Genomic DNA, 24,509 nt, shown 5'->3' on the forward strand with positions numbered 1-24,509 from the left:
ATGGGACTAATTCCAGCAAGTGCTGCTTGGTTTACTTGCCTAGACTTAAAAGATGCCTTTTTCTGCCTTTGCCTAGCACCAAGTAGTCAGCCCCTCTTTGCATTTCAATGGGATGATTCAGTCACAGGCACAGGGGAGCAACTCACCTGGACTAGGCTCCCACAAGGATTCAAAAACTCTCCCACAATTTTTGAGGAAGGACTGGCCTCAGACCTCAAGGCCTACACCCTGCCAAATAATAACTGTGCCTTGCTCCAATATGTAGATGATCTCCTTTTAGCAGCCCCAACCCATGAGGACTGTTACCAAGGAACCCAAGACCTCCTGCACCACCTATGGAAAGCTGGTTATAAAGTATCCAGAAAGAAAGCCTAAATTTGCCAGGAAGGGGTTAAATATTTAGGCTTCATAGTGAGTCAAGGGGAATACCAGCTCAGCAATGAACAAAGCAGACTGTTTGTGCACTCCCAACTCCAACAACTTGGCACCAAATAAGGGAATTCTTGGGGGCAGCAGGGTTCTGCCATATCTGGATCCCAAATTTCTCACTAATGGCCAAGCCCTTGTATGAAGCCACAAAGTTGGGGGGAAAGGAACCCCTCCTCTGGGAGGCTGACCAGGAGAAGGCGTTTAAACAAATTAAAGAAGTCTTAACCCAGGTCACAGCCTTAGGACTGCCAGATATAACTAAGCCTTTCTTTCTATATGTCCATGAATGAAAGAGAATAGCTATAGGGGTCCTGACTCAAGTCATGGGATCACGGCACTGCCTGGTGGCACACTTATCCAAACAATTGGACTCTGTAGTGCTAGGATGGCCTCCTTGCCTCAGGGCACTAGATGCCACTGCCCTATTGGCACAAGAAGCTGACAAGATTACTCTAGGGCAGTAACTAACCATCCAGGTACCACACTTGGTTATAACATTAATGGATCAGAGACGGCACCATTGGTTATCGAATCCAAGGATGACTCAGTACCAGGGGCTTCTATGTGAAATCCCCACATAATTTTGGAAACAGTAAACACCCTTAACCTGGCTACCCTGCTCCCAATCAAATGGGGAATCCCCCTCCATGACTGTGTGGAAACAGTAGATGAGATGTTCTCAAGCCAGGGAGACCTTACAGACTAACCCCTCAGGGACCCAGATGTTGAATACTTTACAGATAGAAGCAACTTTTATGCTGGAGGGGGTCCGCCAAGCTGAGTATGCAGTAATAACACTGGACTCAGTGATAGAGGCTCAACCTTTGCCTACAGAAACTTCCACTCAGAAGGCAGAGCTAATAGCCCTGACAAGAGCTCTTTTGCTGGCAAAAGACGAAAAAGTCAATGTTTATACAGATTCCAAGTGTGCCTTTGCCATATTGCGTGTTCGTGGAGCTATATATAAGGAGAGAGGACTAATAACTGCTGGGGAAAAATAAATACAGTACAAAGAGGAAGTTTTACAGCTCTTAGATGCTGTATGGGCCCCAAAGAAGTAGCTGTTATGCACTGTATGGGGGCACCAGAGGTCCAGGACACTAGAGGCCAAAGGAAACAGAAAGGCAGATAGGGAAGCAAAACAGGCTGCAATGACTACTTCGCATCCTAGAGAGGAAGCCCTGGCTATGCCTCTCCTCCCAGAACCTCCCCTCCTGGAGGTCTCAAGTTACTCTCCAAATGAGAAGGCCTGGTTTGCCCAAGAATCCGGAAAATATATTGAGGGAGGATGGTGGAAATTCTCTGATGGGAGACTAGCCATTCCTGAAATGGTGGCTCCCAAATTTGTAAGACAATTCCATCAAGGAACTCACATGGGGAAAACAGCACTAGAAATGTTACTGGGACGCCATTTCTATGTGCTGTGGCTCACTGCCATCACCCAAGCTGTTTGTGAATAATGTCTAACTTGTGCCCAGAACAACCCATGACAGGGGCCCACTCGGCCCCCAGGGATTCAGGAAATGGGAGCCACATGCTGAAAACCTGCTTATGGACTTCACTGAGCTGCCCCGAGCAGGGGACTATCGGTACATGTTAGTACTCATCTGCACCTTTTCAGGATGGATTGAGGCTTTCCCCACCAGAATACAGAAAACATGAGAAGTGACTAAAGTACTGTTAAGAGACATTATCCCCAGGTTTAGACTGCCCCTAACTCTAGGGTCAAACAATGGACTGGCATTTGTAGCCGCAATAGTTCAAAAACTAACACAGCTGTTAAAAATAAGATGGAAATTACACACAGCCTACTGGCCACAGAGCTCAGGTAAAGTGCAGCACATGAACCAGACACTCAAACAGCCACTGAAGAAATATTGCCAAGAGACCCATCTAAGGTGGGATCAGGTACTACCCATGGTCCTCCTCCGAGTCAGGTGCACCCTCACCAAACAAACTGAGTATTCACCCTATGAAATCTTGTTCAGCCGGCCACCCCCAATCATAGGTCAAATTAAGGGTGATCTCTGGGAGCTATGGGAATTAACCTTAAGAAAGCAAATGCAGGGCTTAGGGATAGCCATGCAAGATGTCCATGGCTGGGTATGGGAAAGAATGCCCATAAGCCTGGCAGACCCAGCACACCCCTTTAAACCCAGGGACTCTGTTTGGGTCAAGAAATTGAATCCAACCACTTTGGGAGCCCTATGGGATGGGACCCATACTGTAATCTTATCCACTCCCACTGCTGTTAGAGTTGCAGGAATTGTGCCTTGGATCCACCCCAGTTGGCAGAAACCAGCAGTCCAAGACAAGTGGACCAGCCAACAGTACCCAGACCATCCCACCCGGCTAATCCTATGATGGGACCGCATTGCCATTAAGGATGGTGACAGCCTTGCTCTGGTCACTCCAGAAGCTGACCAATCTACGCATGGCTGAAGCTTGAGGAGACAACAGCCATGCTCTAGTTACCCTGGAAGCTGACTAGTCCATGCACGGCTGAAGCTTAAGTTGTCATCAGGGAAGTAAATGTGGCTAGAGATCTTAAGCCTAGTAATTTTCCTTATAATATTAATTATTTTACTGTTGTTCTGTCGCTTTGCTCAACCTCCTCCACTGGGTAAAAACCTCTTTTGTCCTTGCTGGGTATAAAGATGCTGCTCTTTATTTTGTTCCTACTCCTCCCCATCAGGGCACTCCATTTACCTGTGCCAGGGGATGGGCCCATAGAAGGGTGCCCCCACTGTACTCACACCACATGATCGGGGAGCACAGTAACTAGAACCCTGTTATATCACACTTACTGTGAATGTACAGGACTCACCAAGGAACTTGTATTCACAATCAGATGACCTACTTAGTCTGTGACCCGGGAAATGACCAGCCTTATGTATGTTACTATGCTAAGTCCTCACCTTATGAGTCCATCTGGTTTGAGGTCTATGTCGGGCTAAAAGAAGGGAACCTTCTAACCCTAACCAAAAAGGTCCCTCCCTCCTACAGGGGGCCTATTTCCTTGTATTTTGATGCCTGCCAAGCTGCATACATCAGCTACTCTTATCCTGTAGTTTCTTGTGACGGCCTATCATGGGAAAGATACTATAGTAACTGTCACAAGTATATATGTGCACCAAGGAGAGGAAGCTTTCAAGAGAAGACCCCTCTTTGCTCCCTGAGGTCTCTGGAAGCAGACTGTCAGGCCAGCACGATGTGGTCCACTGACCCTGTAGAAAGTCAAGGACAACCACGGGAGACAGTCAGGCTTATCAAAATGCCAGCAAAACCATATTGTAAGATGAGAACCTGCAATCCTTTAAATTTTACCATCCTGGAGCCAAATCTGCCCATATGGACTATAGGTTACCCCACGACATTATGGATCAGTGGTCAGGGAACTGACCCAGGAGTCTATTTATATATTAGAAAGAAAACTTGAACCCATTCAACCCAACAATTCTGAGTTTTTGAGTCATTCTATAAGCACATCCACCAGGAGTTGCCTGAACCTTCTACCTTGGCTAGACACCTCTTTGCCCAACTAGCTGAAAACATAGCTAGCAGCTTGCACAGCTCCTCATGTTACATTTGTAGGGGAACCAACATGCTAGATCAATGGCCATGGGAAGCAAGGGAGCTAATGCCCCAAGATAACTACTCTGAATGTCCCCTCCCCCAAACCAACGCTCACAAGCTCAAGCGTCTGGCTCTTAAAAACTTCTATTGTTAGGAGACTCTGCATTGCTCGCTGGGGAGAAGCCTTTACAGACCCGGTAGGAGAATTAACTTGCCTGGAACAACAATATTACAATGAAACAGTAGGGAAAACTTTATGGTGGGACGGGAAATATAATTCTGCATTGCCCCACCCAAGCCCATCCCGTTTCCCTTCCTTAAATAACTTTTGGTACCAACTTAACGCCCCAAATATCTGGCAGGCACCCTCTGGCCTCTATTGGATCTGTGGACTGCAGGCATATCCACAGCTGCCAGCTAAATGGACAGGAGCTTGTGTACTAGGAACAATTAGAACGTCCTTCTTCCTAACCCCTCTAAAGAGGGAGAAGCCTCAGGTACCCTGTTTATGATGAAACTAAAAGGAGAAATAAAAGGGGCATAGCCATAGGGAATTGGAAGGATAATGAATGGCCCCCTGAGAGAATAATCCAACATTATGGCCCAGCCACCTGGGCAGAAGATGGAATGTATGGATACTGCACCCCTTTTACATGCTCAACCACATCATAAGGTTGCAGGCAGTGCTTGAAATCATTACTAATGACACTGCAAGAGCCTTAAATCTGCTGGCCAAGCAAGCCACAAAAATGAGATATGCTATTTAGCAAAACAGATTGGCCTTAGACCACCTCCTAGCCCAGGAGGGAGGGGTATGTGGAAAGTTCAATCTAATTGTTGCCTAGAAATCGATGACAATGGAAAAGTCATTGAAGATATAACTGCAAAAATCCAAAAATTAGCCCATGTTTCAGTCCAGATGTGGAGGAGATGGTCTCCAGACTCCCTCTTCAGGGGCTGGTTTTCATCCCTCGGAGGATTTAGGACCTTAGTAGGAATAGTTCTGGCCATATTAGGAGGTTGCTTAATACTCCCTTGTCTCTTACCCCTCCTTGTCAAAAACATCCAATCTGCCATGGAGTCTCTTGTAACAAGCCAAACTACTCAGCTAATGGCTCTAACCAAATAGCAGCCCTTGCCAAGTAAAGAACTAACTCCCCATGAAGAATTAAAATTTGATGATGATGCTTTGTATTAAACTCCATTTATAGGAAGCACCAAAGGGGGGAATGAAGCAGAAAACATAAAAAGAAAAGTAAAAGGAAAAACAACTTTTCCTGTACTTGGCTGACTCCCTCCAAGGCTAGCAATAGGCAGAGCCATAGCAGGGCCTTAATACAACTACCTGAAAAGCCAGAGCCCAAAGGAACATGCTCCAGAGACTCTCCCAACAACCCCTAACTCCGAGCAAGGATAAGAAAAACAAGTTCTTTTTATCAGTTTCCCCCTTTGAAATTCTTTCCCTATACCATTATCCTTTGATCTGCTCTTACAACTACTTTTGGAACTATTTCTGCAAGTTTGCAAGGATTTTGTAAGTTCCTGTTTTCCAGCTGTGCAGTATGGCAATGGTCACAAGACATGCCTGAGTTGTAAAACCTGTCACTGTTTGATAAACTGCCTTTGTTCTGCTTCTGTAAGCTTGCTTACCCGCCTTACAGGTTTTGCGCCCTTTTCAGATGTATGTATAAAAGTCAAGCCCTGTCTTTGTTTGGTGCTCAGCCTTTGGATATGAATCTGCTGAATTGGTGGCCACCTAATAAAATCCTCCTCTTCCACCCATTGGTCTCTCTGGTTTCCTGATTCCCACAACATTAATACTTAATAAACTCCTATCTATCATCTATCTATCTATCTATCATCTATCTATCTATCTATCTATCTATCTATCTATCTATCTATCATCATCTATCTATCATCTATCATCTATCTATATGTATGTATTCCATTAGTTCTGTCCCCCTGACTAATACAGATTTTGGTACCAGGAGTGATTCTAGAGGAACAGAATATTAAGGATGGAGTTCTTTTGTTGGTTTACGGGTTTCTGTGGTTGGTTGCTTAATATGATTAGACCTGAAAATGCTAAGGAATCTACTTCTAATAGTATGGAGAACACTGATAGTACTTCGCACGAACTGTTTAGAGAGTTATGCAAAATAAATGCATTTGACACTCCTGATTCATTGCTTGTGAGAGGCAAGGAGATTAGTGACTCAATACATAATACCTTTGACCATATGTGGAGAACAAAGGAACATAATGAAACTGGTTGTTTGCTCCTAAGTCTAGCGGACAAAGTGATGAAAGAAAATGATGAACTCAGGGATTTTATATCCTGGCCTCAGAGGCAGATGCTGAGCCTCAAATCTGCTAAGATTGCCCTGAGTGACAGTTTTATCTCCTGTAGAGAAAGAGCTGAAATTATGGAAAAACAGAGACAAGCTCTTATCATGTGAGTGGCTGACCTGGAACAAAAGTTGCATACACAGCCTCGTCAGGTGTCTACTGTTAAAGTGAAGACATTGATTGAAAAAGAATGGGACCCTGCATCTTGGAATGGGGATGTGAAGGAGGACCCTGATGAAGCTGGGGACACTGAGTTTGTAAACTCTGATGAGACTTTTTTTTTTTTTTGCCAGAAGAAACAGCTACCCTATCCCCAGTAGCAGCAACATCCCCTCCCTGACCCATGCTGCAATCAGCATTTACACCTTTGTCTGAGGAGATAAACCCTGTGCTGCCTGAGGCAACAGTGATAGCCTCTCCTGAGGCAATCACCAGGCAAGATAATGTTTATTCTCCTCAGGAGCCACCCCCAATGCCCCTGTTTGCTTCTAGACCTATAACTAGACTAAACTGGCAGGTACCTAGAGGTGAGATCGGGAGTGTGACCCATGAGGAAGTGTGTGACACTTGAAAAGAACTGCTTGAGTTTTCTAATTTACATAAACAGAACTCTAAATAACAGGCATGGGAATGGATATTAATGGTGTGGGATAATGGTGGAAGGAATATAGTGTTGAATCAGGCTGAATTTATTGATCTGGGCCCTCTAACTAGGGACTCTGCATTTAATGTTGCAGCTTGAGTTAAAAAAGGGTCTGATCGGTGTTTTTTTTTTTTTTTTTGGTTACCTGAAATATGGATTTAAAGATGGCCCACTATGAGTGAACTGGAAATGCCTGATCTCCCTTGATTTAATGTAGAGGAAAGGATCTGAAGGCTTAGGGATATTGGGATGGTGGACTGGATTAGTCACTTTAGACCTACTCATCCCAGCTGGGAGGATCCAGAAGATATACCCTTGACCAATTTCTTGAGAAATAGATTTGTGAGGGCAGCACCTGCATCTTTGAAGAGCCCTATAATTGCTCTTCTCTGTATGTCAGATCTAACCATGGGAACTGCAGTCACTCAACTACAAAATTTATATACAATGGGAATAATTGGATCCCAAGGTGGCAGAGGCCAAGTGGCAGCACTCAACCATCAAAGTCAAGATGGGCATAGCTATCGTAATGGACAGCAGAGGCAAAGCAGCAATCAGAATAGTCTGACTTGTGTAGACCTCTGGCATTGGCTAATTAATCATGGTGTTCCTAGAAGTGAAATTGATAGGAAGCCTACTGCATTTCTACTTAATTTATACAAGCAGAAAACTTCTAGGTCAAATGGACAAAAGACTAATTTGAATTATAAAAACAGAGAATCACAGCCCCTCAATCAATTTCCAGACTTGAGCCAGTTTACAGACCCAGAACCCCTTGAATGAAGAGGAGGCTGAGTCCCCTTGAGGAAGGACCCCACTACATTACCAACAATTTATGCAGTTAATCTTTCTGTCATCCTTCCCCAAGGAGACCTCCGAATCCAGCCTTTTACCAGGGTAACTGTGCATTGGGGAAAGGGAAAATGATCGGACATTTTGGGGACTACTGGACACTGGCTCGAGCAGGTCCTGAAGGCACAAGTAAGTTACATGAGGAAGTGGCTCAAATGCCCATGGTCTCCACTCCTGCCACCCTGCCTTCTCTCCCGCAGCCTGCACTGATGGCCTCATGGGAAATTCCCTATGATCAGTTGACAGAGGAAGAGAAGACTAGGTAGGGCCTGTTCACAGATGGTTCTGCACGATATCCAGGTACCACCCAAAAGTGGACAGCTGTAGCCCTACAGTCCCTTTCTAGGACATCCCTGGAGGACAGCAGTGAAAAGGAGTCTTCCCAGTGGGCAAAACTTTGAGCAGTGCACCTGGTTGTGCACTTTACATGGAAGGAGAAATGGCCAGATGTGCAATTATATACTGATTCATGGGCTGTAGCAATGGTTTCGCTGGATGGTCAGGGACTTTGAAGAAGCATGGCAGAAAAATTGGTGACAAAGAAATTTGGGAAAGAGGTATGTGGACGGACCTCTCTGAGTGGTCAAAACTGTGAAGACATTTGTATCCCATGTGAGTGCTCACCAACGAGTGACCTCAGCAGAGGAGGATTTTAATAATCAAGTGGATAGGATGACCCGTTCTGTGGACACCACTTGGTCTCTTTCCCCAGCCACTCCTGTCATTGCCCAATAAGCCCATGAACAAAGTGGCCATGGTGGCAGGGAAGGAGGTTATGCATGGGCTCAGCAACATGGACTTCCACTCACCAAGGCTGCTCTGGCTATGGCCACTGCTGAGTGCCCAATTTGCCAGCAGCAGAGACCAACACTGAGCCCTCGATATGGCACCATTCCTCGGGGTGATCAGCCAGCTGCCTGGTGGCAGGTTAATTATATTGGACCTCTTTCATCATGGAAAGAGCAGAGGTTTGTCCTCACTAGAATAGACACTTTCTCCAGATATCGGTTTGCCTATCCTGCATGCAATGCTTCTGCCAAGACTACCATCAGTGGATTCATGGAATGCCTTATCCACCATGGTATTCCATACAGCATTGCCTCTGACCAAGGCACTCACTTTATGGCTAAAGAAGTGGTGGTGTAGTCTCATGCTCATGGAACTCACTGGTCTTACCATGTTCTCCATCATCCTGAAGCAGCTGGATTGATAGTAAAATGGTCTTTTGAAGTCACAGTTACAACACCTACTAGGTGACAGGATTTTGCAAGGTTGGGGCAAAGTTCTCCAGAAGGCCGTGTATGCTCTGAATCAGCATCCAATATATGGTACTGTTTCTCCTATAGCCAGGATTCACTGGTCCAGGAATCAAGGGGTAGAAGTGGAAGTGGCACCACTCACCATCACCCCTAGTGATCCACTAGCAAAATTTTTGCTTCCTGTTCCTATGACATTACGTTCTGCTGGCCTAGAGGTCTTAGTTCAAGAGGGAGGAACACTGCCACCAAGAGACACAACAACAATTCCATTAAACTGGAAGTTAAGATTGCCACCTGGACACTTTGGGCTCCTCCTACCTTTAAGTCAACAGGCTAAGAAGAAAATTACTGTGTTAGCTGGCATGATTGACCTGGACTATGAGGATGAAATCAGTCTACTAACACACAATGAAGGGAAGGAAGAGTATGCATGGAATACAGGAGATCCATTAGGGCATCTCTTAGTATTACCATGCCCTGTGATTCAGGTCAATGGGAAACTACAACAGCCCAATCCAGGCAGGACTACAGATGGCCCAGACTCTTCAGGAATGAAGGCTTGGGTCATTCCACTAGGAAAAAAACACGACCTGCTGAGGTGCTTGCTGAAGGCAAAAGGAATACTGAATGGGTAGTAGTAGAAGGTAGTCATCAATACCAGCTACGACCATGTGATCAGCTATAGAAATGAGGACTGTAATCGTCATGAGTATTTCCTCCTTCTTTTATTAAAAACATGTTTGTGCCTGTATACACTTGTACTAAGAAAATATCTTCAGTTTATTTCCTTTCTCCTTTATCTTGTGACATAAGATTTATTGACTTCATATCAGCATTGAAGTATTGTTAACTTTATATATAATATTTGGGTTGGGGATTGGTGCATTTCCGGTTGTATGAAGAATAGTTGTGTTATGTTAGGTGTAATTATGACCTTACTATTGTCTTTATTTGAAGATTATGTATAATCTCAGGAGTTGTATATGGGTTCAAGTTGACAAGGGGTGGTCTTCTGATCATTAATACTGAGTTTCAACTTGATTGGATTGAAGGATGCAAAGTATTAATCCTGGGTGTGTCCGTGAGGGTGTTGCCAAATAAGATTAACATATGACTCAGTGGGTTGGGAAAGGCGCACACACCCTTAATCTGGGTGGGCACAATCTAATCAGTTGCCAGCATTGCTAGAATATAAACAGGTAGGAAAATGTGAAAAGAGAGACTGGCCTAGCCTCCCGGGCTACACCTTTCTCCAGTGCTGGATGCTTCCTGCCCTTGAACACTAGCCAGACTAATAAACAAGAAAAGAGAAAAGAATCAATAAATAAACTAGAAAATCTAGATGAAATGGATAAATTCCTGGAATCTATCCCCTCCCAAGACTAAACCAGGAAGAAGTCGAATCCCTGAATAGACCAATAAAAAGTTCTGAGGCAGTAATTAACAGCCTATCAAGCAAGAAAAGCCCAGGACCAGATGGATTCACAGCCGAATTTTACCAGAGGTACAAAGAAGAGCTGGTACCATTCCTTCTGAAACCATTCCAAGCAATAGAAAAAGAGGAACTCCTCCCTAACTCATTTTATGAGGCCAGCATCAACCTGATACCAAAACCTGGCATAGATGCAACAAAAAAAGAAAATTTCAGTCCTGATGAACATCAATGCAAAAATCCTCAATAAAATACTGGCAAACAGAATCTAGAAGCACATCAAAAAGCTTATTCACCATGATCAAGTCAGCTTCATCCCTGGGATGCAAGGCTGGTTCAACATACACAAATCAATAAACATAAATCCATCATATAGACAGAACCAATGACCAAAACCACATGATTATCTCAATAAATGCAGAAAAGGCCTTCGATAACATTCAACACACTTTCAAAAACACTGAATAAACTAGGCATTGATGGAACATACCTCAAAATAATAAGAGCTATTTATGACAAATCCATAGCCAATATCATACTGAAAGGGCAAAAACTGGAAGCATTCCCTTTGAAAACCAGCACAAGACACGGATGCCCTCATCACCACTCCTATTCAAGATATTATTGGAAGTTCTGGCCAGGGCAATTAGGCAAAAGAAATAAATAAAGGGTATTCAATAGGAAGAGAGGAAATCAAATTGTCTCTGTTTGCAGATAACATGATTGTATATTTAGAAAACCCCATAGTCTTAGCCCAAAAACTCCTAAGCTGATAAGCAACTTCAGCAAAGTCTCAGGATACAAAATCTGTGTGCAAAAATCACAAGCATTCCTATACACCAATAATTTACAAACAGAGAGAGCCAAATCATGAGTGAACTCCCATTCACAATTGCTACAAAGAAAATAAAATACCTGGGAATACAACTTACAAGGGACATGAAGGACCTCTTCAAGGAGGACTACAAACCACTGCTCAAGGAAATAAGAGAAGACACAAACAAATGGAAAAAAATTCCATGCTCACGGATAGGACAAATCAATATCATAAAAATGGCCATGCTGCCCAAAGTAATTTATAGATTCAATATATTCCCATCAAGCTACCATTGACTTTCTTCACAGAAATAGAAAAAGCTACATTAAATTTCATATGGAACGATGAAAGAGCCCATATAGCCAAGAATCCTAAGCAAAAACAAAAAAAACAGCTGGAGGCATCATGCTACCTGAGTTCAAACTATTCTACAAGGCTACAATAACCAAAACAGCACGGTACTGGTACAAAAACAGATATATAGACCAATGGAATAGAACAGAGGCTTCAGAAATAATATCACACATCTACAACCATCTGATCTTAGACAAACCTGCCAGAAACAAGCAATGGGGAAGGATTCCCAATTTAATAAATGGTGCTGGGAAAACTGGCTAGCCATATGCAGAAAACTGAAACTGGACCCCTTCCTTACACTGCATACAAAAATTAACTCAAGATGGATTAAAGACTTAAACGTAAAACCTAAAACCAGAAAAACCCTAGAAGAAAACCTAGGCAGTACCATTCAGGACATAGGCATGGCAAAGCCTTCATGATTAAAACACCAAAGAAATTGCAACAAAAGGCAAAATTGAAAAATGGGATCTAATCAAACTAAAGAGCTTCTGCTCAGCAAAAGAAAATATCATCAGAGTGAACAAGCAACCTGAAGAATGGGAGAAAATTTTTGCAATCTATCCATCTGAAAAAGGCCTTATATCCAGAATCTACAAGGAACTTAAAGACATTTCTAAGAAAAAAATAACCCCATCAAAATGTGGGTGAAGGATATAAACAGACACTTCTCAAAAGAAGACAAACATGAAAAAAACAAACATGAAAAAAAGGCCAACAAACATGAAAAAAAGCTCATCATCACTGGTCATTAGAGAAATGCAAATCAAAACCCCAAAATTCAATACCACCTCACACCAGTTAGAATGGCGATCATTAAAAACTCAGGAAACAATAGATGCTGGAGAGGATGTGGAGAAATATGATTGCTTTTACACTGTTGGTAGGAGTATAAATTAGTTCAACCATTGTGGAAAACAGTGTGGCAATTCCTCAAGGATCTAGAAGCAGAAATACCATTTAACACAGCAATCCACTGGGTATATATCCAAAGGATTATAAGTCATTCTACTATAAAGACACATGCACACGTATGTTTATTGCAGCACTATTCACAATAGCAAAGATTTGATATCAATCCAAATGTCCATCAATGATAGACTGGATACAGAAAATGCGGCACATATACACCATGGAATACTATGCAGCCATAAGAAAGAATGAGTTCATATTCTTTGCAGGAACATGGATGAAGCTGGAAACCATCATCCTCAGCAAACTAGCACAAGAACAGAAAACCAAACACAAGAACAGAAAACCAAACCATGGTGGGATATACCCTCAAAGTAAAGGCAAATTGCTTCATTTTGCATTCCCTAGCGCAAAGAAAAAGGTGGTGCCTGCTATATGCCTCCATGGGTTGTTGAAGCAAACATTTCACACCTATGAATACTACTCTGGCCCATATACTAGATAATAATGAAGTGATCATCTTTGAGTAGGGCCCAAAACAAGAAATGACCTTGCTGTGGGTCCAGGTTGTTATGTGAAGGAGTTAAGGATATGCCACCCCAAAATATGCATTACTTCAAGCTGAAAGCACTTCAAAAACTGCATGTGCAGTAACAGCCATTTGACCTGCAGTTTTCCACATGTAGCAAACCATAAAATTTCCATATAGACCAGGAGATCAAGACAAGCCTGGCCAACATGGCAAAACCCCATCTCTACTAAAAATACAAGAATTGCTTTGGGAGGCCGAGGTAGGTGGATCATTTGAGGTCAGGAGTTTGAGACCAGCATGGCCAACATGGTGAAACCCCATCTCTACTAAAAACACAAAAATTAGCCAGGCATGGTGGTCCATGTCTGTAATCCCAGCTACTCAGGAGGCTGAGGCAGGAGAATTGGAGAACTGCTTGAGCCTGGAAGGTAGAGGTTGCAGTAAGCCAAGATTGCACCACTGCACTCCAGCCTGGGTGACAGAGTAAGACTTTGTCTCAAAAAACAAAGAAACAAAAATTTAGCCAAGTGTGGCGGCACATGCCTATCATCCCAGCTACTCAGGAGGCAGAGGCATGAGAATTGCTTGAGCCTGGGAGGTGGAGGTTGCAGTGAGCCGAGATCACACCACTGCACTCCAGCCTGAGTAACAGAGTGAGACTCTGTCGAAAAGAGAAAAAAAAAAGTTCCATAGATGTTGGGAACAGGCCCCCAAATCTGGCCATAAACTGGCCCCAAAACTGGCCATAAGTAAAATCTCTGCAGCACTGTGACATGTTCTTGATGGCCATGACACCCACACTGAATGTCGTGGATTTACCGGAATGAGGGCAAGGAACACCTGGCCCGCCCAGGGTGGAAAACCGCTTAAAGGCGTTCCTAAACCACAAACAATGGCATGAGCAATCTGTGCCTTAAGGACATGTTCCTGCTGCAGATAACTAGCCAGAGCACATCCCTTTGTTTTGGCCCATCCCTTTGTTTCCCATAAGGAATACTTTTAGTTAATCTATAATATATAGAAATAATGCTTATCACTGGCTTGCTGTCAATAAATATGTGGATCAAACTCTGCTTGGAGCTCTCCACTCTGAAGGCTGTGAATCCCCTGGTTTCCCACTCCACATGCTGTATTTGTGTGTGTGTCTTTAATTCCTCTAGTACCACTGGGTTAGGGTCTCCACGACTGGGCTGGTCTCAGCACATAGAGAAAGATGGTTTTCCTGTACTAGGACAAGACAATAACCCTATTACCAGAGACTGGAAATGGTGCTGCAATGGACCTGTACAAATAAACTTAACAACCCTTACCTTCTACTAGGTTTACCCCTCCCCAGTATATCTCCTAGTGACATTCCTGGAATTACTGCCCTTAGCCTAGATCCTTTTGTCCTTTCATTTCTTCATAGACGTATTGTTCTTCGTCTAAAAAACTATAAAAGCTTTCTGCTTTGGCCATTTCTTCAGATCTTCACTCTCCTGTGAGGATCCCCCTGTACATGTAAAAAGTAATAAAACTTGTATCCTTTTCTCCTCTTAATCTGTCTTGCATCAATATCATTCCTAGACTCAGTCAGAGATGGGTGGAGGTGATCCATAACATTCCCTACAAATTTTGGTGCCCAACATGGGGCATCCTTCACTGGCTGGAACACTGCTTGCTCGAAACTGCTGCACCTGGAATCCTGGCCCTCTGACAAAAGGCCAGCAAAGGTAAGAATTCTTAATACTGTCAGTCTGCTGGATCTCTGCCTGTGGGGAATGGTCAAGGTGAGAGTGGTAAGACTCTTTTCTTCCTCTTTCCCTCTCTAAATTTAGGCTGGCAGGAGAAAATATTTATGTGAACTAGTTTTGGGGGCAAAGTGACTTTGGTGTTTGTGAGTAGTCTTGTTTTCTATTTGATCCTTTCCCCCCAGAGTTAATCTTTGCTTTCCTTTTGTCTTTTGGGGTAGTTTGTTATAAGGGGGAAAATCATATGAAGATTCTCATTTCATCTTGTTTTATGTCTTGAGAGCTTGGCTTTGTAACCAAGTGAGAAGTTCTCTCTCTCTGGTCTCTGCCACTTGGGGAACATGATTGTCAAGTCATGTCTGGCAGCCAGCCAAAAGGCTGGGAACTTCAGATGCAAAGTGACTAGCAGGACTCTCCTTGTCTGACTGTGCCAGCTCTCAGGGGTGTTTTCTCTTAAGAAGAAGCTCTAATTTATAAGCAGCTTTTGTCATCTCAACCTTTGTTGCTTAGTGCAACATGGAGGTCACACATAATGACCTCCATTGTATGTCTACATATATGTAATACATATACAATGTATATTACATATATGTAATTGTATATGTATTACATGTATTACATATAATGTACACTGTATACATATGTGTACATTATATATGTATTACATATATGTACATGGTATACATATATGTATACATACATATACATGCATATATGATGTATATGTATTACATATATGTGAACATATAATGTATTACATATATGTGAACATATAATGTATTACATATATGTGGACATATACGATGTATATGTATATGTGGACGTATACATACATGTGTACATTGTATATGTGTATGTATATGTATATATATTCACAAAATTGAGCACTGTAATACATATACACATACATTGCATGGGTATACATATACACATACATTGTATGGGTATGCATATACACATACATTGTATGGGTATGCATATACACAATGTAGTACACTGTAAAAGTTCCATAGAGACTGGAGTTGTGTAATACATATATACAATGGAGTACTATTTTCCTTATCCATTCATCTGCTGATGGACACTAGGTTGCTTCCAAATCTTGGCTATTATGAATAGTGCTGCAATAAACACAGGAGTGTAGACATCTCTGATATACTGATTTCATTTCCTTTGGCTAAACACCTACCAGTGGGATTAGTGGATTTTATGGTAACTCTACCTTCAGTTTGTTGAAGAACCTCCGAACTCTTCTCCATAGTGGTTGTACTAATTTACATTCCCACCAACAGTTACAAGGGTTCCCTTTCCTCCACATCCTCTCCAGGATTTGTTATTGCCTGTCTTTTGGATAAAAGCCATTTTAACTGGGGTAAAAAGATATCTTATTATAGTTTCAATTTGCTGATGATTGATGATGTTGAGCATCTTTTCATATACCTGTTTGCCATTAGTATGTCTTCTTTTGAGAAAGGTCTATTCAGATATTTTGCCCATTTTTTAAATTGAAATATTAGATTTTTTCACTATAGAGTTGTTTGAGCTCCTTACATATTCTGATTATTAACCCCTTGTCATATGAGTGGTTTGAAAATGTTTTCTTCCATTCTGTGGGTTGTCTCTTCATTTTGTTGATAGTTTCCTTTGCTTTGCAGAAAGTTTTTAACTTGATGTGATCCCATTTGTCCATTTTTGCTTTGATTGCCTGTGCTTTTGGGATATGACTCAAGAAGTTTTTGCCCAGAGCAGTGTCCTGTAGAGTTTCCCCCAATGTTTTCTTGTAGTAGTTTCATAGTTTGAGGTCCTAGATATGTCTTTAATCCATTTTTTAAATTTTTATGCATGTTGAGAGACAGGTGGTCTAGTTTCATTTTTCTGAATGTGGACATCCAGTTTTTCTAGCACCATTTATTGGTGAGACTGTCTTTCCCCCAATGTATGTTCTTGGCACCTTTGTCGAAAAATTAGTCCATTGTAGATGTATGGGTTTATTTCTGGGTTTTATCTTCTGTTCCACTGGTGTATGTGACTCATTTTGAGCGCATCAGCAATGTCAGTGAGAACAGCTGAGAGGAATTCAGGCAGTAGAACTAGTACACTATTGACTGCAGCAGGTGATGAGACAGCAAATGACAACTGCAGTGTGATCTTTAGCAAGTGATTGAGTTTAAGTTTCATCATCACTAAAATTCATTCATTCATTGAAAGCCTATTATAAGGCCAGACACGATGGCTTATACCCATAATCCCAACCCTTTGCGGGGGCTGAGGCAGGAGGATTGCCTGAGGCCAGGAGTTTTAGATCAGCCTGGGCAACACAGCAAGACCCTATTGCTACAAAAAATAATTTAGAAAAATAAACAAAAAGAAAGTCAAGTTTGTGTTGGCAACTCTTATAGGTACTGGAGATAAAGCAGTGAACAAGAAGCAGTGGGGCAGATGGCACAGCAAATGCAAAGATCTAAACTAAACCAAATGTATTTGTTTGAGAAACAGAAAAAAGTTGTGTAGATATAATGAATGAGGGAAGGGGGTTGTGGTAGTAGACGAGTTAGAGAGCTTGACAAAAGCCAGATTATCTGGTCTTAGAGGCAATGTTAAGGATATCGATTTTTTTCTACATGAGATGGAAATGACTGAAATGTTTAGATTGGGGCATGACATGATCTGATTTACATTTTTGTAAGATTGCTCCAGCTGAGGGAAGAATAGATGGGAGATATCGAGTGAGCAGCAGAAAAAACTTTCAGGAAGAACCGTAGAAGTAGAGGCAGTACATACTGGTGGTTTGTAATAAGCTGGTAGTATCAGAGATGGTCAGATAGACTGTATTTCATACATAGCAACAACTATACTTTTGATGGGTTGAATGTAGAATGCAAGGAAAGGAATGGAATCAAAAGCTGTTCTTAAGATATTCATATGAACTGAGTAAACTGAGTTACTCAAGGAAGGGGAACAGCTAAGAGAGGTATCAGTTTAGGGGTATAAGGGTTAGAAATTCTCATTTTATCATAATTTAAGATGCCTGCTAGGCATCTAAATTTTGAGATGTCAGGTAGGCAACTGGGTTACACAAGACTGAAGCTCAGTGAAGAGACATGACAGCTGGCATATTAATGGCATTAGAGCCAGGGGTCTGAATTAGACTTCTTATAAAGATAGCATATATATACAGAAGAATAAAGAGTACCAATCAAAAAGGACAATAGAAGATAAAATAATTGTAAATGCCTTGTGGATATCTGCTGTCATCAACAGCTGGGGTTAGCAGTGCAACTTGCAGCAAGAACTTGAAAATTAAAGCAATAATACTGCTATCAGGTCTAAACTTTAAAAGCAACATGTAATGGGCCAGAGCAGAGATATGCAATGCCAAAGGCCGTGACTTCACTGTAATCTGTGTTATGGGCTGTGTTGTATGCCTACAAAATTCATCTGCTGAAGTACCTCAGAATGTAACCCTATTTGGAGAAAAGGTCTTTAAAGAGGTAAGTAAGTTAAAATGTGGTCCTTAGGGTGGGCCCTAATCTAATATGAATGATGTCCTTATAAGAAGAGGAAATTTGGAAACAGACATGTGTGCACACAGAGGAAAGACCATGTGAAGACAGAGGTAGAAGATGGCCATCTGCAAGCCAAGGAGAGAAGCCTCTGAGGAAACCAACTCTACCAGCACCCTGATCTTGGACTTCCAGACTCCACAGCTGTGAAAAAATAAATTTTCATTGTTCAAATTACACAATCTGTAGTATTAGTTACAGTAACATTAACAAACTAATATCATCTGATTAAATGTAATAATAATACAACGAAGAAAAAAGTGTGTCAATCAGAAAAGAGTTTCGTCACTTAAGGAAGCATAGAAAAAATAAAATATGCAGGAATTTGAAACTAAATAGGTAAGGGCAAAAAGTTGGAACAAATGCTATGTCAAAGGAGAGGTGGATAAGTCCCAAATACAAACATATTCATGAGCTGGTCATCAAAGAGGCTGATAGAATAAAATACTGAAGTAGGAGGGGACTGAAGCAGACAAGAGAGATAAGAAAGACAAAGTGAATACATGACAGGAAATGTGCAAAAATAGAGCAAGGTATGATTAAGGTGAGGCAAGGTTTCCACTAATTTTGTAAATGGTAGATTGAAGTTGCCACTACGTTCTACATTTTTTACATAACTCAAGGTCTTAAACAGAAAGGTTAGTTCAGACAGAAAGTGTCACTTCTTGTGTCAGAGACTGCCAATGGCCTCCTAATATCCATTCTCCCATTTTCAGTTAATAATAATAACCTTGATTTTTATGGTTGGCACATTTCTATCCCTGAGATTACAAGAAGTCTATGACATTTCCAGGAGGTCTTCTTGGCCTTTCCTTCATTACCTTCCTGGAATGTAGATATGATGGTTGAAGTTCCAAAATCCATCTTAAGCATCTTGGATCATGAAGTAAAGGCTACACTCCAGGGGTGAGCCACTGCACCCAGCCTGATTCCATAATTTTTCTCAATTGTTTCCTCTGAGTAGAATCTCATTTTCTCTGTCATTTGCTTTCCTACATATTAAAGCTCCCTCATTGTTTTTTTTTTAATTTATTTACTTTTATTATTTTTTAATAGAGATGGGGTCTTGCTCTGTTACCCAGGCTAGAGTGCAGTGCTTCAATCATACCTCACTGCAGCCTCGAACCCCTGAGCTCAAATGATCCTCTCGCCTCAGCCTCTAGAGTAACTGGGACTACAGGCATATCACCACGCCCAGCTAGCTTCCTTGTTCTTCCACTGTTACTGGAAAGGGGTCCTGATCCAGACCCCAACAGAGGGTTCTTGAATCTTGTGCAAGAAAGAATTTGGGGCAAGTCCATAGAGTAAAGTGAAAGCAAGTTTATGAAGAAAGTAAAGGAATAAAGAATGGCTGCTGCATAGGCAGAGCAGCCCCGAGGGCTGCTGGTTGGCTATTTTTACGGTTATTTCTTGAATATATGCTAAACAAGGGGTGGATTATTCATGAGTTTTAGGGGAAATGGGTGGGCTATTCCTGGAACTGAGGGTTCCTCCCCTTTTCAGACCATATAGGGTAACTTCCTGATGTTGCCATGGCATTTATAAACTGTCATGGCACTGGTAGGAGTGTCTTTTAGCATGCTAACGCATTATAATTAGCATATGATGAGCAGTGAGGATGACCAGAGGTCACCTTAATCGCCATCTTGGTTTTGGTGGGTTTTGGCTGGCTTCTTTACCACATTCTTTTATCAACAAGGTCTTTGTGACCTGCACCTTGTGCTGACCTATCTCATCCTGTGACTTAGAATGCCTAACTTCCTGGGGATGCAGCCCAGTAGATCTCAGCCTTATTTTACCCAGCCCCTATTCAAGATGGAGTTGCTCCAGTTCAAAAGCCTGTGACACCATTATTCCCATACTTCTATTAGGGAATAAAGGCAATTTACACATCCCATCTCTCACTCTACTTATTACCAGCATTTCCTCAACTTGTTTAGGATACTTTTTTCTTTCACTGCCCTCGTATTTCTTTTGAAGCTGTGTGCTCAGATGAAAAAGACAATTTTCCCAGGTACTAAGAGGTGATTCCCCCACCCCCACACCCGCCCCCACAGTGATCTAAAAGAAACCTTGGGTTTTTTTCCTTACAAATCTCCTCATTGATGACTTCTTGATTTTCCTCCCATTTCTATTTGATCTTTTCTCTCTTGACATTCCAATGTCATTTATTTTATTTTATTTATTTATGTTTTGAGATGGAGTCTTGCTCCGTTGCCCAGCCTAGAGTGCAGTGGCATGATCTCCACTCACTGCAACCTCCGCCTCCTGAGTTCAAGTGATTCTCCTGCCTCAGCCTCCCATGTAGCTGGGACTACAGGCCCGTGCCACCATGCCTGGCTAATTTTTTTGTATTTTTAGTAGAGATGGGGTTTCACCATGTTGGCCAGGCTGCTCTTGAACTCCTGACCTCAAGTGATCCGCCCACCTTGGCCTCCCAAAGTGCTGGGATTACAGACGTGAGCCACCCCGCCCCGCCCCCAATGTCATTTATTTATATTATACTTTTTTTCATTTATCATTCTCTGCCTTTTATAATGATAATTTTATTCACTCATCCAACCAACATATGAAGAGCTACTGTCAATCCCATTTTAAGATGGGGAAAGAGAGTTCAGAGATGTTGGATTCCTTGCTCAAAGACAGACAAGTTTAAGGGAATGGAATGGAAACTTGAGCCCAAGTTGTAAGTCATAATCTGTGTTATTTCCACTATCCTATCTTTTTTTTTTTTTTTGAGACAAAGTTTCGCTCTTGTTGCCCAGGCTGGAGCGCAATGGCGTGATCTTGGCTCACTGCAACCTCTGCCTCCTAGGTTCAAGCGATTCTTCTGCCTCAGCCCCCCACCAAGTAGCTGGGATTATAGGCACCTGCCACCACGCCCAGCTAATTTTTTGTATATTCAGTAGAGACAAGGTTTCACCATGTTGACCAGGCTGGTCTTGAATTTCTGACCTCGGGTGATCCACCCACCTCGGCCTCCCAAAGTGCTGGGATTGCAGGCATGAGCCACCGCGCCCAGCCTCCACTGTTCCATCTTAACTTCTCTCATAGTGAGCAAATAAGAGGCCTTCCTGCCGAATCTGCCCCTATCTCCTTCTGTTTGGTAAACATAGTAGCTGCTGCTTTGGTTTTTTACTCTAAATTTAAATGTCTTGATGTTGGCCTTGCACTTTCTAGTCCTCTAAGATCCCCACCAATCCCTGTGGTCTAACTCCAGGTTGCTTCACAAGGTTGTCACCTTCCTGGCTCTTTAGGCTTTTGTGTTTTTACCCCTGAAGTTTCATTCAAGTTCAGTTTGGAATGTCTCATTCCAAAAGTCAGGAAGACTGGCCTAAAGTTATACCTAAGTCGTGCGTTAACCTTATTGTAAGAGTTAAAACATTAAAAAGATTGAATTTTCCCAGTTGCCAAAAGAATGAAACATTCCCCCACCCCCCTTTCTTAAAACATTTTCTTGAGCAAATTGTAATTATAATCCGTGTGTGTGTGTGTGTGTGTGTGTGTGTTTGTGTGTGTGTGTGTGTGTGTGTGTGTGTGTGTGTATCTTTTTAAAAGCTAAATAAGCCTCTTGTCAGATAAAACCCAGGAATCGTTTTCTTCAGGTCCAGGGAGCCAACTCCTTGACATTTAAGTATCAAGGTAGACAGTGCCCCTATGTTCCAGGCTCGCGGGAGTTACCCGAAGCGCCTTGCTCCAAGCCGTAAGTACCTGTTTGTCACAGAGATAACGTTTTATTTTTCCTTTGGATAAAGGCAATTAACCAACACAGGCGGCCACTCCAATGGTGAGCTACCAAAAATTGAATACCAAACCATGTTAACTCGTCTTACATGAGAACATGCGTGTGCTTTGGCTACATAAAAGGTGAGATTTTTGTCTCTCTTTGCAATCTCATTAGTGGATTGCCTATAACACCCATTCCGGTCTGGTTCGATGCTTACAGAATAATACTTTTTTTTCTTTTCTACATTTGTGGAGATTTTCTAGGATCGCAGGAGATTTTTAAAAAATTTTTTTCTCGACAATATCAATTTATTTAGGTCCCTTACTTTTACTAGCCACCCCCTTCCCACCTGCTTCCAATGGCAAATTATAATGGTAAATTGCCCCTTGCTCACCTCATGCTTGGCTTTGGGAACCGGTGAGAAACTGCAATCCGTTGGCGGTAGGAACCACGATTCCCAGCATTCCCAGCGCTCAGAGTACTTCGGGCTTCCTTTTCCGGGTCTCGAGGCTGCTGAAACCGAAAGCGCTGTGCTGTGGGCGCAGCGCCGAGATTGATTCACCTTCACCTGTGCTGCACTCCAGCTGACCCAAGTAGGAAGCCAGACGAGCTGTAAAACATGAACGGAAGAGTGGATTATTTGGTCACTGAGGAAGAGATCAATCTTACCAGAGGGCCCTCAGGTATGTGCGGAACGGATCGTATCTGATAGTAGGGGATTAGAGGGTGTAATTGCAGACACCTCTGCTGCTGAGCCGGATTCACCTGGCCTCGGGGCGGGCAGGCCCCAACCTAGAGGTTTCGTGCAATGCTTTGCGGTGCTTAGAGAAAATATATTGAAATCCATCATTAGCCAGATACGGGTCTGAGGAATCCACCTCAAAGTCCAGTGGGATGACCAAAAATATATATAGTCAAGAAGGGGTTCTTTGTGCAAATCGTGCTAGAAAAGCCTTTTTAAAAGCCTGCTTTTTTAGCCTGCTTATCGTGGACACCACATCCTTCTTTCCGTTGCCTGTTCTATCCCTCCCCCTATGAGGGACCGTTTAGTAAAATGGGAGCATAAATGGTGTGGACTCTGAATGCATAGCCGTTTTCCTGCAGCTAGGATCCCTCCCTCGCTCCTTTGATTTCTGGGAAATTCATTTACAGTGTCAACTAGAATGTTAAAGCAGGAAGAGCCCTTAGAAATCTTTTATTACACAGGTTCCCAAACTTGGTTCCGCCACAAAATTACCCAGGGCTTAAAAAAAAAAAAAAAAAAGAAAAGAAAAAAGAAAAAAATTAAATCTTATCTCCCATCTGCAGGGATTTGGATTCAATACGGATTTATTTTATTTATTTATTTTTTATGAACGTCTCATGTGATTTTGAGCAGCCAAACTTCTATCCTCTTCCCCCACTGAGGCTCTTCATTAAACCGGGCTCTTGACATTACTACATTCTGCCTTCTTTCGACTTTGTTTACTTTCCTTTACAGCTATTTAGTTGATCGATTAAGAGCTTTAGCTTTGGAATTACAGTATCTGGGTCCAAATCTTGTATCAGTCTCTTATGATTCTTTGATACTTATTGGCTAACTTAACTGATGTAAGCCTTAGTTTATCATCTCTAAAATGGGGATGGTTATAAATATACTTCATATTGTTGTGAGAATGAAATGAGTTAATCCATGTAAAATATTTACAACATTGCCTGACCTATGGTAAGCAGTATGTGTTTCCTACTATTGTTATTGTTAATGGATAAATAGCTAAACTGACACAGTAAATTCTACTAATACTGTATTCCAAGAGTCTCTAATAAATCATCAAGTACTCTGGGCTCCATCTGTGAAGTGTTCCTGAAATTCTTTCACTCCTGTGTCCCTTGCCACTACCTAGGACAGTCCATCACCTTTTCTCATCTGCAGTTCTGCAGTAGCTTAATCATCATGGATAGATTATTCTTTATAAAATATAGCTTTCAGAATTATCCGTACTTTGTGTCTTCTTTTCTTTTCTTTTTTTTTTGAGACAGGGTCTCACTCTAATGCCCAGGCTAGAGTGCAGCGGCACGATCTCAGCCCACTGCAGCCTCTCCCTCTTAGCCTCAAGCAATCCTCCCACCTCAGCCTCCTGAGTAACTGGTACCATGGGTGTGCACTGCCACACCCGGCTTATTTTTTTGTATTTTTGGTAGAGATGATGTTTCACTACATTGCCCAGGCTGGTCTCATTTAAACTCCTGAGTTTAAATAATCCACCTACCTCTGCCTCCCAAAGTGCTGGGATTACAGGTGTGAGCCACTGTGCTCTGCCTTCCTTTCTATTATTAAAAATTGGGGCCGGG

The 24,509-nt window shown here is 42.3% G+C and overlaps 2 protein-coding genes across 9 annotated transcripts in view; one reads left to right on the top strand and one right to left on the bottom strand.

The window, feature by feature from the left end:
- LOC116456344 (disintegrin and metalloproteinase domain-containing protein 21) overlaps window positions 1-22,720 on the bottom strand; it is a 35,395-nt gene extending 12,675 nt beyond the window's left edge. Inside the window, exon 1 of one of the 3 annotated variants that reach the window (XM_032135102.2) lies at window positions 22,573-22,720. The gene's annotated coding sequence lies outside the window, so the exon portion shown is untranslated. Of the gene's footprint in view, window positions 1-3,563; window positions 3,581-22,572 lie in introns of those variants that run through there. The other 2 variants (XM_058429675.1, XM_058429676.1) reach the window with 2 other exon arrangements.
- SYNJ2BP (synaptojanin 2 binding protein) overlaps window positions 22,231-24,509 on the top strand; it is a 46,427-nt gene continuing 44,148 nt past the window's right edge. For 2 of the 6 annotated variants that reach the window (XM_058429680.1, XM_058429681.1), the window contains exon 1: window positions 22,231-22,861. In XM_058429680.1, the coding sequence (XP_058285663.1) occupies window positions 22,798-22,861 (64 nt within the window). In that variant the 5' untranslated portion in view covers window positions 22,231-22,797. The remainder of the gene's footprint in view (window positions 22,862-24,509) is intronic. The other 4 variants (XM_058429677.1, XM_058429679.1, XM_058429678.1 and 1 more) reach the window with 3 other exon arrangements.

Source organism: Hylobates moloch, unplaced genomic scaffold (assembly GCF_009828535.3).
Source record: "Hylobates moloch isolate HMO894 unplaced genomic scaffold, HMol_V3 SCAFFOLD_16, whole genome shotgun sequence".
In the NCBI taxonomy this organism is placed as follows: domain Eukaryota; kingdom Metazoa; phylum Chordata; class Mammalia; order Primates; family Hylobatidae; genus Hylobates; species Hylobates moloch.